The sequence below is a fragment of the Molossus molossus genome, unplaced genomic scaffold (assembly GCF_014108415.1).
Source record: "Molossus molossus isolate mMolMol1 unplaced genomic scaffold, mMolMol1.p scaffold_m16_p_20, whole genome shotgun sequence".
NCBI classification, from domain to species: Eukaryota; Metazoa; Chordata; class Mammalia; order Chiroptera; family Molossidae; genus Molossus; species Molossus molossus.
This window is the reverse complement of record NW_023425356.1, coordinates 12,508,368-12,523,212: the sequence shown is the minus strand read 5'-3', so window position 1 is coordinate 12,523,212 and position 14,845 is coordinate 12,508,368. Positions and strand designations below refer to the sequence as shown.

The window sequence follows — 14,845 nt, the reverse complement described above, 5'->3', positions numbered from 1 at the left end:
GGCATGTGCCCTGACCACCAGGAATCAGACCGGCAACCAGATGATGCCCATCCAACTGAGCTACATCAGCCATGACAAGGATTAAAATCTTAAACTTTAATTTCTTTTAGCCTCTAGACTTGAAGACTGCCTTTTCTCAATGGACTTTGAATACTATACAAAGGGACCTACTGTACAAATTTACTTCTTGAATAAACCCTTTTGCTTATAGCTGAGATTTGGTTATTTTATTTATTTATTATTTTGAGAGGTTTGTTTGTTTTTTAGTCCTCTCCGGAAGATACTTTTCCATTTTTCTTCAGATAGAGTGGCATTGGGGGGGGGGGGGGGGGGCATTGATTGGTTGCCTCCTGCATGACCCCGACCAGGGCCAGGACAAACCACAACTGAGATAAATGCCCTTGATGAGAATCGAACCCATGACTCATTGGTCCATGGGCCGACACTCTACCCGCTGAGCCAAACCGGCCAGGGCTATTTTTGTTTTTATTAATTTTGTTAGAGAGAGAAGAAGGGAAAGAGAGAGAGAGAAACATCAGTGTGAGAGAGATACATCAATTAGCTGACTCCCGCACACCCCCTACCTGGGAATCAAGCCCGCAACCCAGGCATATGCCCTGACTCGCTATCAAACTAGGACCTCTCAGTCCACGGGACTGATGCTCAATCCACTGAGCCACATCGGCCAGGCTGAGATTTGGTCAATTTAAAAAAAATAATAATATGGCCCTAGCCAGTTTGGCTCAGCAGTAGAGCGTCGGCCCTTGGACCAGAGTCACGGGTTCAATTCCTGTCAAAGGCATGTATCTCGGTTTTGTCCCTAGCCCTGGTTGGAGTTATGTAGGAGACAACCAGTCGACTTGTCCCTCTCATGTCAATGTTTCTCTCTCCCTCCCTCCCACTCTATCTGAAGATAAATAGAAATATATCCTCAGGGTGAGGGTTAAGAATAAATAAAATATGTTTAGATAATGATAATGCACCCTTTTTTTCTATTTTGTACCATCAGAATTTTGAAGTTAATAAAGACAGCCGTTTGTCAGATGGTAGCAGAATTGTGTTAATCCATGTCTGGTTTTTTGAAGTGTTCTTTTTGCAAAATTTGGGTACTCTTATTTTTTATACTTCTTGTATCCTGAATCTTTAAAGCTTCTTGAAGTTTTAGATCTAATTTGGACATTATGGAATAATAACGTATTATTAACTTGGTGAGGCAAGTTTTAGTGACTAAAAATTGTTACTGCTTTAACTAACTGGAACAAATCATAGTTGGCAGCTAAACTCAAGGTTTAATCACGTCCAGCACGTATTAGCTGATCGAGTCAGTGCTTGACATGTTAAATAGCTCCACCGTCTGTCTGTGGGTGTCTCCCTCTATGTGTAAACATTCTGAGGTGAATTAATCTTTTTAGTGGTTCTTTGATTGAAAATTTTCAAGTGCTTTTCTCTTTATACTAAGATGAAGGAAAAACTTATAAATTTAAATGCCTGGAACTATTTAATATATTTTATTATATTTAATATAATTTTAGAATCCACCGTTTCCTTTAGCAGAACTGAGCTATTAGCTTTTTAATTTTTTTAAATGTTTTTATTGATTTTTTTATCTACTTATTTTTTATCCTCACCTGAGGACATTTTTGCATGTATCTTCAGATAGAGCTGGAGGGAGAGAGGGAGGAAGAGAGAGAGAGAGAGAGAGAGAGAGAGAGAGAAACATTTGATATGTGAGAGAGACACATGGACTGGTTGCCACCCACACGACCCCAACCGGGGTTGGGGACAAACTGAAACTGACGTATGTGCCCTTAGCAGGAACTGAACCGGGACACTCTGGTTTGCGGGCCAATGCTCTAACCGCTGAGCCAAACCAGCGAGGGCCATTGGTTGATTCTTGTATGTCCCCTCACTGGGGATTGAACCTGCAACCTTGGTGTATGGGGATGACATTCTAACCAGCTGAGCTACCCGGCCAGGGCTGGGCTAAATCTTTAGTGCAAAAGTTTTTAGTTTTGTTTAAATCCTCACCCGAGGACACTCTTCCATTTTTGTTCAGATAGAGTGGGAGGGAGGGAGAGAAATATCGATGCGAGGGAGACACACCAACTGGCTGTCTCCCACACAACCCAAACAGGGCCAAGGATGAACTGCACCCGAGGTACATGCCCTTGACTAGAATCAAACCCGCGATTCCTTGGGCCCACGGGCCAGTCCTCCAACAGCTGAGCCAAACTGGCCAGGGTACAGAAGTACTTATAAATATATTTAAAGCACAGAGACTACAACATAAAATATGTCAGAAATTATATTCTTTGTAATTGTTAGGCTCCATAACAAGTTTTAGATGTCTGAAATATACAAGAGGGTACATAATTTTTTCTGTCTACACAAAAATCTGCACGTGGAAATTTATAGCAACCAAGATGTCCTTTAGTAGGTGAAGGGCAAAATAAACTGTGGTATGTCCAACGGGATGTTATTCAGCACTAAAAAGAAAGAAACTATGAAGCCATGAGAAGACACAGAAGAAACTTAAATGCATACCACTAAATGAAAAGTCAATCTGCTAAGGCTACATACTATTATTCCAACTGTATGACATTCTGGAAAAGGCCAATCTATGGAAACTGTAAAAAGACCAGTGGTTGCCAAGGGTTAAAGAGGAAGGAGGGATGAACAGTGGGAGCACAAAGTATTTTTTAAGGGCATGAAACTATTCATTATGATACTATAAAGGTGGATCCATGTCACTACAAATTTGTCTGTACCCATAATATACAACACCAAGAGTGAATCCTAAGGTAAATTATGAACTCTGGGTAATGATGTGCATACTAAAAGTAAAGCTTATTCAAGACAACAGTTCCAAGGACAAGAATATTATTTTAGGGTGTGACATCATTGTCACATAGGGAACAAGCTAAGGATCCTCGGATGGGCCAAGTGCCTGAAATTGGACAAGCCAGCAATTCTGGCTATGCAAACAATATTCCTTGACAGGGGAGAATTATGCCTCAGGAGATTGGGATTGACCTGTAGTTCTAGTGAGGTTGGCAATTACTTGGAAATGTCTGATCATACTGATTAAACCTCTCTTTAGAGGAAATGAAGTGTATATTCTCTGTTCCCCCAGGTACTTCATCTTTTTATCAGTCATCTTATGTTTTATATGGTCATGTACCTCATAAAGACATATTGGTCAACAACAGACCACAGATATGACAGTGGTCCCATAAGATTATAATGGAGCTAAAAACCTCCTATTACCTAGTGATATCATTGTCATCATAAGGTCGCAACACATTACTCGTGTGTTTGGTGATACTGGTGTTAACAAATTGGCTCTACCAGTCATATAAAAGTATAGCACATAAAAATAATTCTGCATAATACTTGATAATAAATGACTATGTTACTGGTTTATGTATAGTTGACCCTTGAACAACGCAGGCATTAGGGGTGCCATCCTCCCACGCAGTTGAAAATTCATGTATAACTACAGTTAACTCTCCACATACTCAGATTCTCAACTACAGAGTTAACCCTCGAACAACTTGGGTTTGAACTACACAGGTCAGTTGAAAAATATCTGCATATAAGTGGGCCCGTTCAGTTCAGTGTTCAACTATATTTACTATATTATACTTCTTATGTTATTTTTGAGTATTCTTTTTCTATTTATAAAAAAATAAAAAATAGTTTGTTATAAACCAGTATGCATGTTAAGCCTACACAGCATGCTACATCTAGTTTGCTACATTTCTTTTTTTTTTTTTTTTAATCCTAACCCAAGGGTATTTTTTTCCATTTATCTTCAGATAGAGTGGGAGTGAGGGAGGGGGGAGAGAGAAAGAGAAAAACGTCAATGTGAGAGGAACACATCAACTGGTTCCCTCCCATACGACCCTGACCAGGGCTGGAGACCGAACCACTACTGAGGTATGTGCCCTTGACTGGAATCAAACCTATGTCTCTTTGGTCCATGGTCCAACACTCTAACCGCTGAGCCAAACCAGCCAGGGCTGCATTTCTTAATTGTATCATTTTCTCTTGTACTTGATTTAATTTTGTGTTATTTTGTTCATCATGGCCCCTAAATGTACAGAATCCACTGCTAATGTTGCCGGTAAGAGGCTAAGTGATTCAGGACTGTGAAGGTGGAAAATCAGTGGTGGTTATTGCTCACCAGTCAGGCATGTCTCATTCCACCATAGCTATGATTTTGAAGAACAAAAACAACATGATGAAAACTATTGAAGGATCTGCTTCATCAAAGGCAATGAGACTAAGAAAATTCACTAAGGACCTATATCAGACAAGAAGCTTCTAATAATCTGATTGAAGACCAGATAGAATGGTATCCCTCTCAGCACTGTGACAGTTATGGCCAAAGCAAAAGATTTGTTTGTGATGTTGGAAAAAAGGCTGGGACCCATCTACAGTGTTGAATTTACTGCTGTTCTGGGTGGTTTAAACAATTCATGAATCGTTATTCCTTCCATAATATGAAAGTGAGTAGTCAGTAGTGAGTCTGACTGTTGATGTGAAAATGGCTGAGGAATTTTTGGAAAGTCTAAATAAGCTGATTGTGGAGGAAAATTACTTGCCAGAACAAATATCCAGTATGGCTGAAACCTCTCTATTCTGGAAACAGGTGCCTAAAAGGACTCTCATCCATAAGGAAGCCAAGGCATTGCCAGGTTTGAAGGCTTTTAAGTACAGGATAATAGTCTTGCTTGGGGGCAGTGTTGCAGGTTACAAATTGAAACCCTTTGCCATCTGGCACAGTGAGCCCCAAGGCCTTCAAGCATTTCACGAAGCACACACTGCCAGCATACTACAGGAGCAATAAGAAATCATGGATGGCCCAGCCAGTGTGTCTCAGTGGTTGAGCATCGACCCATGCACCAAGGGGTCGCCAATTCGATTCCCAGTCAGGGCATATGCCCAGGTTGTGCACCTGATCCCCAGTGGGGGCCATGCAGGAGGTGGCCAATCCATGTTCTCTCTTATCGATGTTTCTAGCTCTTTCTCTCTTTTCCTTTCTCTCTCTCTAAAATCAATAAAGGGGGGGGAAAGTTAAAAAAGAAAGAAAGAAATTATGGATGAACCCAGCTTCTCTTCGAAGGTGCCGTTTTGAATTGCTTTGCCAATAGAGAAGTACTGTTTGGAGAATAAAATATTTTTCAAGATTTTGCTCATTGTTGAATGCTCCCAGGCATCCTCCTTCTATTGGTAATCTTCCCTATATCAAATGCTATTTCTTCCAACAAATACCATCTCTTTGATCAACCAATGGATCAAGGAGTTACTGCAGTGTTTAAGGCCTTCTACCTGAGGAGGACCTTTACCCAGGCTATTGCTGTAACTGAAGAAGACACTGATGCAATTCTGGAAGGATTACAACATCTATGATTGCATCAAGAACCTTGCTTGGGGGGGCGAGGGGTGATGTCACCAAGAAGTGTATGAATGGCATATGTAAGAAGACACTCAAGAGATTCGTTCATAACTTAAAGGATTTGCCAGGGATGAAGAGGTTGCAAAAATTTTACAAGGCTGTGATTGAGATGGCAAACAACTTTAACCTTGGTATGGATGAGGGTGACCAAGAGGTGGTTCCTGGGAATTTACTGAGGGGTTATTAGAACTGGAACATGAAAGTATAGCTGAAGAAGAGGCAAGAGAAAAGGAAACTGCAGAAGGAAGAAATAAAATTCATAGGAAAATTCACTGTGAATGGTTTAGCGATAGCTTTTGGAGACCTCAACCAAGCTCTTTAAAAGTTTAAAAATATAGACTCAAAACTGAAAGGTTTTCATTTATAGAGAGGATTCATGGTATATTATCTGCTTTCAAGCAAATGATTAAAAAAGAAGAAACAGCCCTGGCCGGTTTGGCTCAGCGGTTAGAGCGTCGGCCTGCGGTCCCGAGAGACCCGGGTTCGGTTCCCGCTAAGGGCATGTACCTTGGTTGCAGTTTGTCCCCGGCCCTGGTCGGTTGTGCGGGTGGCAGCCACTCGATGTGTCCCTTTCACATCGATGTTTCTCTCTCTCTGTTCCTCTCTCCCCACCCCACTCTACCTGAACAACAACAAAAAAAAAAATGAAAAAATGTCCTCGGGTGAGGATAAAAAAAAAAAAGAAGAAACAAACCACCATGAACATATTTCTGAAAAGAGGTATACCTGCTCAAGAAGAGCCTCAAGCAGGTCTTTCAGGAGATATTCCAAAAGAAGGCATTGTTGTCACAGGAGAGGACAGCCTCATGCATATTGTTGTCCCTGAAGACCTTCCAGTGGGACAAGATGTGGAGGTGGAAGACAGTAAGTGACATTGATGATCCTGATTCATGTAGACCTAGGCTAATTAGTGTGTTTATGTCTTTTTTTTAACAAATAAAATTTAAAAAGTGAAAAAAGTTAACATTTTTTAAAAATAGGAAAAAGTGCCCTGGCCAGTTTGGCTCAGCAGCTAGAGCATCGTCCTGCAAACCAGAGAGACCCAGCTTCAGTTCCCTCTAAGGACACGTACCTTGGTTGCAGTTTGTCCCCAATCGATGTGTCTCTCTCTCATTGATGTTTCTCTCCCCCGCCTCACTCTATCTGAAAATATCAGCGTCGACCCATGCACCAAGAGGTCGCCAGTTCAATTCACAGTCAGGACATAGGCCTAAGTTGTGGGCCTGATTTCCAGTGAGAGGCATGCAGGAGGCGGCCAGTCGTTGTTCTTTCTCATCGATGTTTCTATCTCTCTCTCCCTCTCCCTCTAAAAACAATAACAGGAAAAAAAAATTTTTTTAATAGGAAAAAGTTTATAGAATAAGGATATGAAGAAAAAATATTTTTGTATAGCTGTAAAATGTTTGTTTTAAAAGAATCAAAAAGTTAAAAATTAAAAAGTTTATAAAATAAAAAAGTTACAGTAAGCTAAGGTTAATTTATTGAGAAAAATTTTAAATTTAGTGTAACCTATGTGTACAGTGTTTATAAAATCTACAGTAGTGCCCTGGCCGATTTGGCTCAGTGGTTAGAGCATCGGCCTGCAGTCCAGAGAGACCCGGGTTCGGTTCCCACTAAGGGCACGTAACTCGGTTGCAGTTTGTCCCTGGCTCTGGTTGGTCGTGCGGGTGGCAGCCACTCGATGTGTCCCTTTCACGTCGATGTTTCTCTCTCTCTCTCTCTTCCTCTCTCTCCCTCCCACTCTATCTGAACTAAAAATGGAAAAATGTCCTCGGGTGAGGATATAAAAAAAGAAAAAGAAAAAAAATCTACAGTAGTGTACGTAATGTCCTAGGCCTTCGCATTTACTTACCTTTAACTCACTGACTCACCAAGAACAACTTCTAGTTCTTCAAGTTTCATTTAAGTGTCTCATACCACTATCTTTCATATCATATTTTTACTATATCTTTTCTATGTTTAGATATGCTTTAATAGACAAATACCATTGTGTTATCGTTGCCTACAGTGTTGAGTACAATAATATGCTATACAGGTTTGTAGCCTAGAGGCAAAGGCTATACATTATAGCCTAGGAGCGTAGTAAGCTGTCCATCTGCTTGTGTAAGTGTACTCTTTGATGTTTGCATAATGATAGCTCACCTAAGGATGCATTTCTCAGAATGTATACCTGTCATTAAATGAAATGACCATGACTGTTATTACCTATCTAATATGTCTTTAAGCAATATATTATTGTTTTGCACGATTGAACATTTTACTACATGGTATCATAATACATGTGTCTATGGATTTTGGAAATAGTGTTTGGCATTCATTACATCGTTTTTTCTGATGTACTTTGCTATATTGCTCAGGCTTTAAAGCTAAAAACTACGCTTCCCAGGTTCCCTTGCAACTATATTTCTGTATTTGCTTTGAATTCTAGTCAAATGCATTCATGTGACATTTGCAAGGCAGAATTACAACAGATGTCTCCAGGTCTAGTCCTGGCTTTGAGAAGCAGGACACAAAGGGTCCATTTTGATGGTACTGTCATAGGAGGCAAATGTAGTTTTAGGGCTAACAGCAAATGTTAACAGCCTCTGATTGCTGACTTCCTGATTTTGATGATTATCTGATTTTGGCAGTTCTTATCTTATTAGCTTCCTATTTGTGGCAATAGTGGAGTCAAGGGCTTTCAGGTTAGAGGAGGGGGAGCAGTTACCAGTGGCCTAAGTAGTGCTTTGGAAAGCTTCATGGGAAAAATGTTGGAGTCAAGGGCCCATCAAGAGTGAGAGCTCTGGTTTAACATCCTTGTCTTCTGGGTTGGGATGCTAAAGGGCTGTGCGCCATAGACGAAGGGTGAATTGGAGGCAAACCAGTCCTCAAGTGAACTGCAACCTAAAAACATCTTGATCCATGAAATATATCTCTGGAGAAAGATAATATCCTAGGCCTCAAATTGTTAGTACAGAGAAACAAAAGTATGGAAAACACAGAAGAGGAAGGGAGTAGATACCATGGGAAGGTCCTGTCCACATCCATTTGGAGTCTCAGAAGAGTGGAAAGAGAGAATAGGGAAAAGCCAATATTTGAAGACACATTGGTTGAGTTTTATCAAAATTGATAAATTGCCCTGGCCGGTTTGGCTCAGCGGTTAGAGCGTCGACCTGCAGTCCAGAGAGACCCAGGTTCGGTTCCCGCTAAGGGCACATGCTTTGGTTGCGGTTTGTCCCCGGCCCTGGTTGGGTCGTGTGGGTGGCAGCCATTCTATGTGTCCCTTTCACGTCGATGTTTCTCTCTCTCTCCCTCCCTCCCTTCCTCCCACTCTATCTGAACAAAATACCAAAAAATGTCCTCGGGTGAGGATAAAAAAAAAATTGTTGAGAATTCTGTTTTGTCACTGTGTTTACTTTTAAAGGTTTTCCTCTTTATCTTTTTAGGTTTCCTCATATGTAGGTTCATGTTATTCATCAAGTCTGTATCCTTAGTCATTAGCTCTTGAAAGTTGCCTCTTGCCCTGGCCAGTTTGGCTTAGCAGTTAGAGAGACGGCCTGCGGACCAGAGAGACCTGGGTTCGGTTCCTACTAACGGTACGTACCTCGGTTGCAGTTTGTCCCCGGCCCCAGTTGGGGTCCTGTGGGTGGCAACCAGTCGATGTGTCTCTCTCACATCGATGTTTCTCCACCAGCGCCACCCCACACACACACACACCCCCCCCGCTCTCCCTCTGCTAAAATTTAAAAGAAGAACGTTGCCTCTTTCCCACTCTTTCTGTTCTCTTTTTCTAAAGTCCTATTAGATGGATGGTTGATCCTCCCATTCTGAACTCCATGTACCTTTCTTTCATAGCTTCGGAATAAAGCTCTCCACTGAATTCTGACTTTTTTCTTCAAAACTATCCTGGCCCTGGCCAGTTTGGCTCAGCGGTTAGAGCGTCAGCCTGCGGTCCGGAGAGACCCGGGTTCGGTTCCCGCTAAGGGCACGTACTTCAGTTGCAGTTTGTCCCCGGCCCTGGTTGGTCGTGCGTGTGGCAGCCACTCGATGTGTCCCTTCACATCGATGTTTCTCTCTCTCTCCCCCTTCCTCTCTCTCCCTCCCACTCTGTCTGTACAAAAAAATGGAAAAATATCCTCGGGTGAGGATAAAAAAAAAAAAACTATCCTGAAGGTTTACCATCTCTCTTTCCATCTATGTTCAGTCTGCTGATTGACCTATTATTAATTTCACTGAGTTTACTTTTCATTTCTAGAAGTTCTGTTTCAAATCAATTAGTCTAATTTTTGAAGAGTTTTTAATGCCCTACTTCATGCTTTTAGCCATTTAAATATCCAATCCAGTGTCTGTAGTTCTTGAGTGTCTAATCCAACTATATTGGATTGGCTTTGCTTCACTTATGGTTAATTGATTCTTGATGTGTTTTTGAAATTTTAGATTATCTGTTTATATTTGGCAGGGCTTTGCCTTTGGGACATCTTTACTAGCAAGATCAAACATAATATGTCTTTGGAAGAATAGAGGTTTCCCACATAGCCCTGCCAAGCATAAGCTCACACAGACTTATAGTTGTGAATTCTCAGGAGAGAGTTTTCTGTCATTTCTTTGCTTTTTTTAATCTCCCCCCCACCCCCGCCCCAAAGATATTTTTCCACTTATCTTCAGATAGACTGTGAGGGAGTGAAGGAGAGAAAGAGAGACAGACATCATCAACTGGTTGCCTCCCTTATGACCCTGACCAGGGCCGGGGACCAAACTGAAACCGAGTTATGAGCCCTTGACTGGAATTGAGCCCATAACTCTTTGTCCTCTTTCTTTTCCTCTTCTTTCTTCCAACCACCCAGAGAGCCAAGATGAAGAAATTTCCTTGCCATCTCCTTTTGCTTCTGTTTTGTCTCCCTGTACCAATGAACAGATTTTATCCTTTGTCACCGTCCTTGCATTATTTTTGTTTTTTGTTTTGTTAATCCTCACCCGAGGATATTTTTCATTGATTTTTACATAGAGTGCAAGGGATGAAGGGAGAGAGAGGAGAGACAGAGAGACATTAATTGGTTGCCTCCCACATACATCTAGACCGGGGCCAGGATTGAACCTGCAACCAAGGTATGTACCCTTGACCAGGAATCGAACCTGTGACCCTTTGGTACTTGGGCCAACGCTGTAACTGCTGAGCCAAGTCAGCCAGGGCCACTATTTTTGTTTTTGATCGGCTTTATTAAGGCATGATTTACATACAATAAAATTTGCCAGTTTTATTTATTTTTTAATCGTCACCTGAGGATATTTTTCCATTGCTTTCTAGACAGAATGGAAGGGAGGGAGGGAGAAACAGAGAGAAATATTGATGTGAGAGAGACAACGATTGGTTGCCTCCTACATGACCTCTAGCAGGGCTGGGGGTCAAACCTGCGGCCCCTCGGTCCACAGGCCAACTCTCCAACTGCTGAGGCAAACTGACCAGGGCATATTTTTCCAGTTTTAAATGTACAACTTGATGAGTAACTACTGCCGCAATCATATGAACATTTAGATCACCAAAGAAGTTGTCTAATGCCCCTTTGCAGTTAGCCTTCTCTCTCCAACCCTGATCTGTTTTCTGTTACTAGAATTTTGCCTTTTCTAGAACTTCATATAAATGTTGCCATACAAGCTCTGGCCAGTATGGCTCATCAGTAAGAGTGTTGCCCTCGGACCAAAGAGTCCCGGGTTCGATTCTGGCCAAGGTTACGTACCTCGGTTGCAGTTTGTTCCCAGCCCTGGTTGGGGTTGTGTGGGTGGCAACCAGTCTATGTATCTCTCTCACATCGTTGTTTCTCTCTCTCAGAGCTCTTTTTCTCTCTCACTTCCTTTCTCCCTCCAGCTCTATCTGAAGATTAATGTAAAAAGTGTCCTCAGGTGAGGATTAAAAAAATTTTTTTTAAATGTAACCATACAAAATAATGTTACATCTAGCTTTTTTTTTTTTCACTTAACATAATCTTTTTGTGATTCATCTATGTTCTTGCATGCATGAGTAGTTCCTTTTTATTGCTGAGTAGTAAGTATTTCATTATATGGCTATACCATAATTTGTCTATCAGTTCACTTGTTGGTGGATATTTGGGTTTTCTTCAGCTTTGGGCTAATATGAATAAAGCTACTAGAAGGTTCTCATTTAAATCTTTGAAGATATATGTTTTCATAGCTCTTGGATAATACCTAGAGGTATAATGACTGGGTCATATGTAAAATGTGTTTAACTTTATAAAAAGAACTACCAAAATGTTCTTCAACCCGGCTGTACCATTTTGCTTTACCACTAGCAATGTGAGAGTTCCATTTGCTTTATATGCTCACCAACTCTTAGTGTCGTCATCCTTAATTTCTCTCATTCTAGTAGATGTGTATAGTATCTCATTATGATTTCAGTTTGCATTTTATGAATGACTAATAATTTTGAGCACTTTTTATATGCTTCTTTGTCATCTGTGGATTGAGTCTTTCAAACCATGAGGATGGGTTATCTATTTAGTTTTTTAATTTCTTGGTAATATTTTATAGTTTTCAGTGTACATATCTTATACATCATCTGTCAGATTTATCATTATTTAGTTTCTTTTCTTTTCTTTTTTTTTAATCCTCACCCAAGAACATTCCTTCATTTTTTGTTCAGATAGAGTGGGGGGAGGGGGGAGAGAGAGAGAGAGAAACATGTGAAAGGGACACATCAAGTGGTTGCCGCCCTCGCAACCCAACCCGGGCCGGGCCGGGCCGGGGACAAACTGCAACCAAGTCACATGCCCTTAGCGGGAACCGAACCCGGGTCTGTGTGGACTGCAGGCCCTAACCGCTGAGCCAAACCGGCCAGGGCCCTATTCCATTTCTTTTTTTTTTATCCTCACCCGAGGACATTTTCCCACTTTTTGTTCAGATAGAGCGGGAGGGAGAAAGAGGAAGAGAGAGAGAGAGAAACATCGACATGAAGGGACACATCGAGTGGCTGCCACCCGCACGACCAACCAGGGCCGGGGACTAACTGCAACCGAGGTACGTGCCCTTAGCGGAACCGAACCCAGGTCTCTCTGTACCACAGGCCGACGCTCCAACCGCTGAGCCAAACCGGCCAGGGCCCTATTCCATTTCTTAATGCTCTTGTAAATAGTATTGTAAATAAATCCCGATTGTTGGTTTATAGAAAGACAGTTGAATTATTGGTCTTGTATGCTGAGACCTAGTTAAATTCATATTTAGTACTGTGCCCTTTTTTTGGTATATTCCTTAGCATTGCCTGCATAGACAATTATGTCTTCTGCAAAAAAAGACAGCTTAACTCCTTCCTTTCTAATCTTTTATTTGTTTTTCTTGCCTGTAGAAACTGGCTAGAACCTCTACCACAATGTTGAGTAGAAGTGATGAAACCTTCATCCTTGTTTTTAGGGAAACTTCCCCTAGAGCATATTTTCTTCCTACCTTCACAGCATCTGTTATTCATATTTGGTGTTCAGACGGGTTGGAAGGAGCAGTATGTAGGAGTTGACTACTACACTATAAAGCTAGGATTGTGTTTTAGACTAAAGAATGTTGCATCCAAGAGTGAGCTTGTCATCTGACCTATGTATGTAGTGACCTATAACATAGTCTGAGTGGAGATAATTTGAAATAAACATGCTAACATACTGTTGCAGGATGAGTTTTAATATAGGGTGGGTGCTGGCTTTAAATAAGTTAAAGGCAAACTTTATAAGAAAACAGGTAGCCCGGCCGGTGCGACTCAGTGATTGAGCATTGAACCATGCACCAGGAGGTCGCCAGTTTAATTCCTGGTCAGGACACATACCCAAGTTGTGGGCTCAGTCTCCAGTGGGGGGCTGCAGGAGGCGGCCAATCAATGTTCTCTCTCATCAGTGTTTCTATCTCTTTCCCTCTCCCTTTCTCTCTCTCTAACTTCAATAAGGAAAAAAAAGAAAACAGGTAGGCCTACCACCAAACATTCCCATCTTTTCCTTATTCATAATATAACAGGAAGTTTCATTTTCTAAACATGCTATTCATTAGTAACAAGGTGATTTCAATCTTTTATTTGAAACTACCATCTTTTGACAGTCTTCCAGCCCATTAAATGTAATGTTTGTGTTCAGAATGATCTGTTTTGCAAATTGTTGCGTATCTACTGAGTCAGGTACCTACTCTTCCTGATACTTTTAAGTCTGCATATAAATAAGGGAAAGTAAGTATTGAAGAATACATTTTGGCAAAGGGGAAAAACTGGAACTTTTGTAGGGTATGTGTTACATGAATTTTGCAAGCAGATAAGTTAAAGGAGGCACTTAGTTGTATACAATAATTCAAGGACTTATATTTACTGCTAAAGCAAGTGGGCTTATTTGAAATACAAAGGCTGCATGTATTGAAAATTATTTATTTTCACTATGGTTTCTTAAATGGTGAGAAGCTATCTTTCTTTACACTAATAAAAACTCCGGGCAGTACCATGGCACTAAGACTTCTTGTGATAATGTCCTTAGAAGATAATGTCTGTTGGACAAGTAATGTTGAAAAACAACTCAGTTAGTTGAAAGCTTGATGTGAAGGGTGGAAGTGTTTGTTGTCAGCAGTGCTAGGTGGGAGTGCTTTATTGCTGACATACTGTTTTAATTTTATATACTTCAGATATTCAGATTTGAACTGCATTTTGGAATTCATCTACCCTTAAAATGCCACCAGCAGTTGGAGGTCCAGTTGGATATACCCCCCCAGATGGAGGCTGGGGGTGGGCAGTGGTAGTTGGAGCTTTCATTTCCATCGGCTTCTCTTATGCATTTCCCAAGTCTATTACTGTGTTCTTCAAAGAAATTGAAGGAATATTCAATGCCACCACCAGTGAAGTGTCATGGATATCCTCCATAATGTTAGCTGTCATGTATGGTGGAGGTAAGTACCTGCCATTCAGTGTTCATTAAGCAGCCAGAGGCTCTGTATTAGGTCATGTTTTTTTTATGTCTCATTCAGTGAGGTGTTTTGAAATGTTATTTCTTGAAGCTTTATGATTAGAGTCCCATTTTTCACTTCTTTTAGCAATGACAACTTTTGTGATTTGCCCCCACTCACTATCATTGAACTTTAAAAAGCTCTCAGAAAAATGACACAATGCACAACTGAATTTTCTTATGTTCTCTGCTTGGCTCTTAAGATGTAAACAAGATTTTTAAAAATTGATTGGGGAGAATGAAAGTAAATCAGGTTAACCTGAATAACTAATTCAAAGTCTCAGATAAAAGCTTTTCATGGTATTAGAAAAAAATAAATAAATAAAATCTCTTCCTTGTTCCTTGTGATGTTATTAGTCCTAAAAGCATTCCAGCTTCACCTTAAACTTAAGTTTTATCATTTTTCCCCCCTTCTGTCTTTGAAATGTGGAGAGTA

At 40.9% G+C, this 14,845-nt stretch overlaps 1 protein-coding gene across 2 annotated transcripts in view; it reads left to right on the top strand.

The window, feature by feature from the left end:
* SLC16A1 (solute carrier family 16 member 1) overlaps positions 1 to 14,845 on the top strand; it is a 46,011-nt gene that overhangs the window by 17,656 nt on the left and 13,510 nt on the right. The window contains exons 1-2 of one of the 2 annotated variants that reach the window (XM_036272743.1): positions 8,887 to 9,036; positions 14,093 to 14,353. In XM_036272743.1, coding sequence (XP_036128636.1) covers positions 14,137 to 14,353 — 217 coding nt within the window. In that variant the 5' untranslated portion in view covers positions 8,887 to 9,036; positions 14,093 to 14,136. Of the gene's footprint in view, positions 1 to 8,886; positions 9,037 to 14,092; positions 14,354 to 14,845 lie in introns of those variants that run through there. The other variant, XM_036272742.1, reaches the window with a different exon arrangement.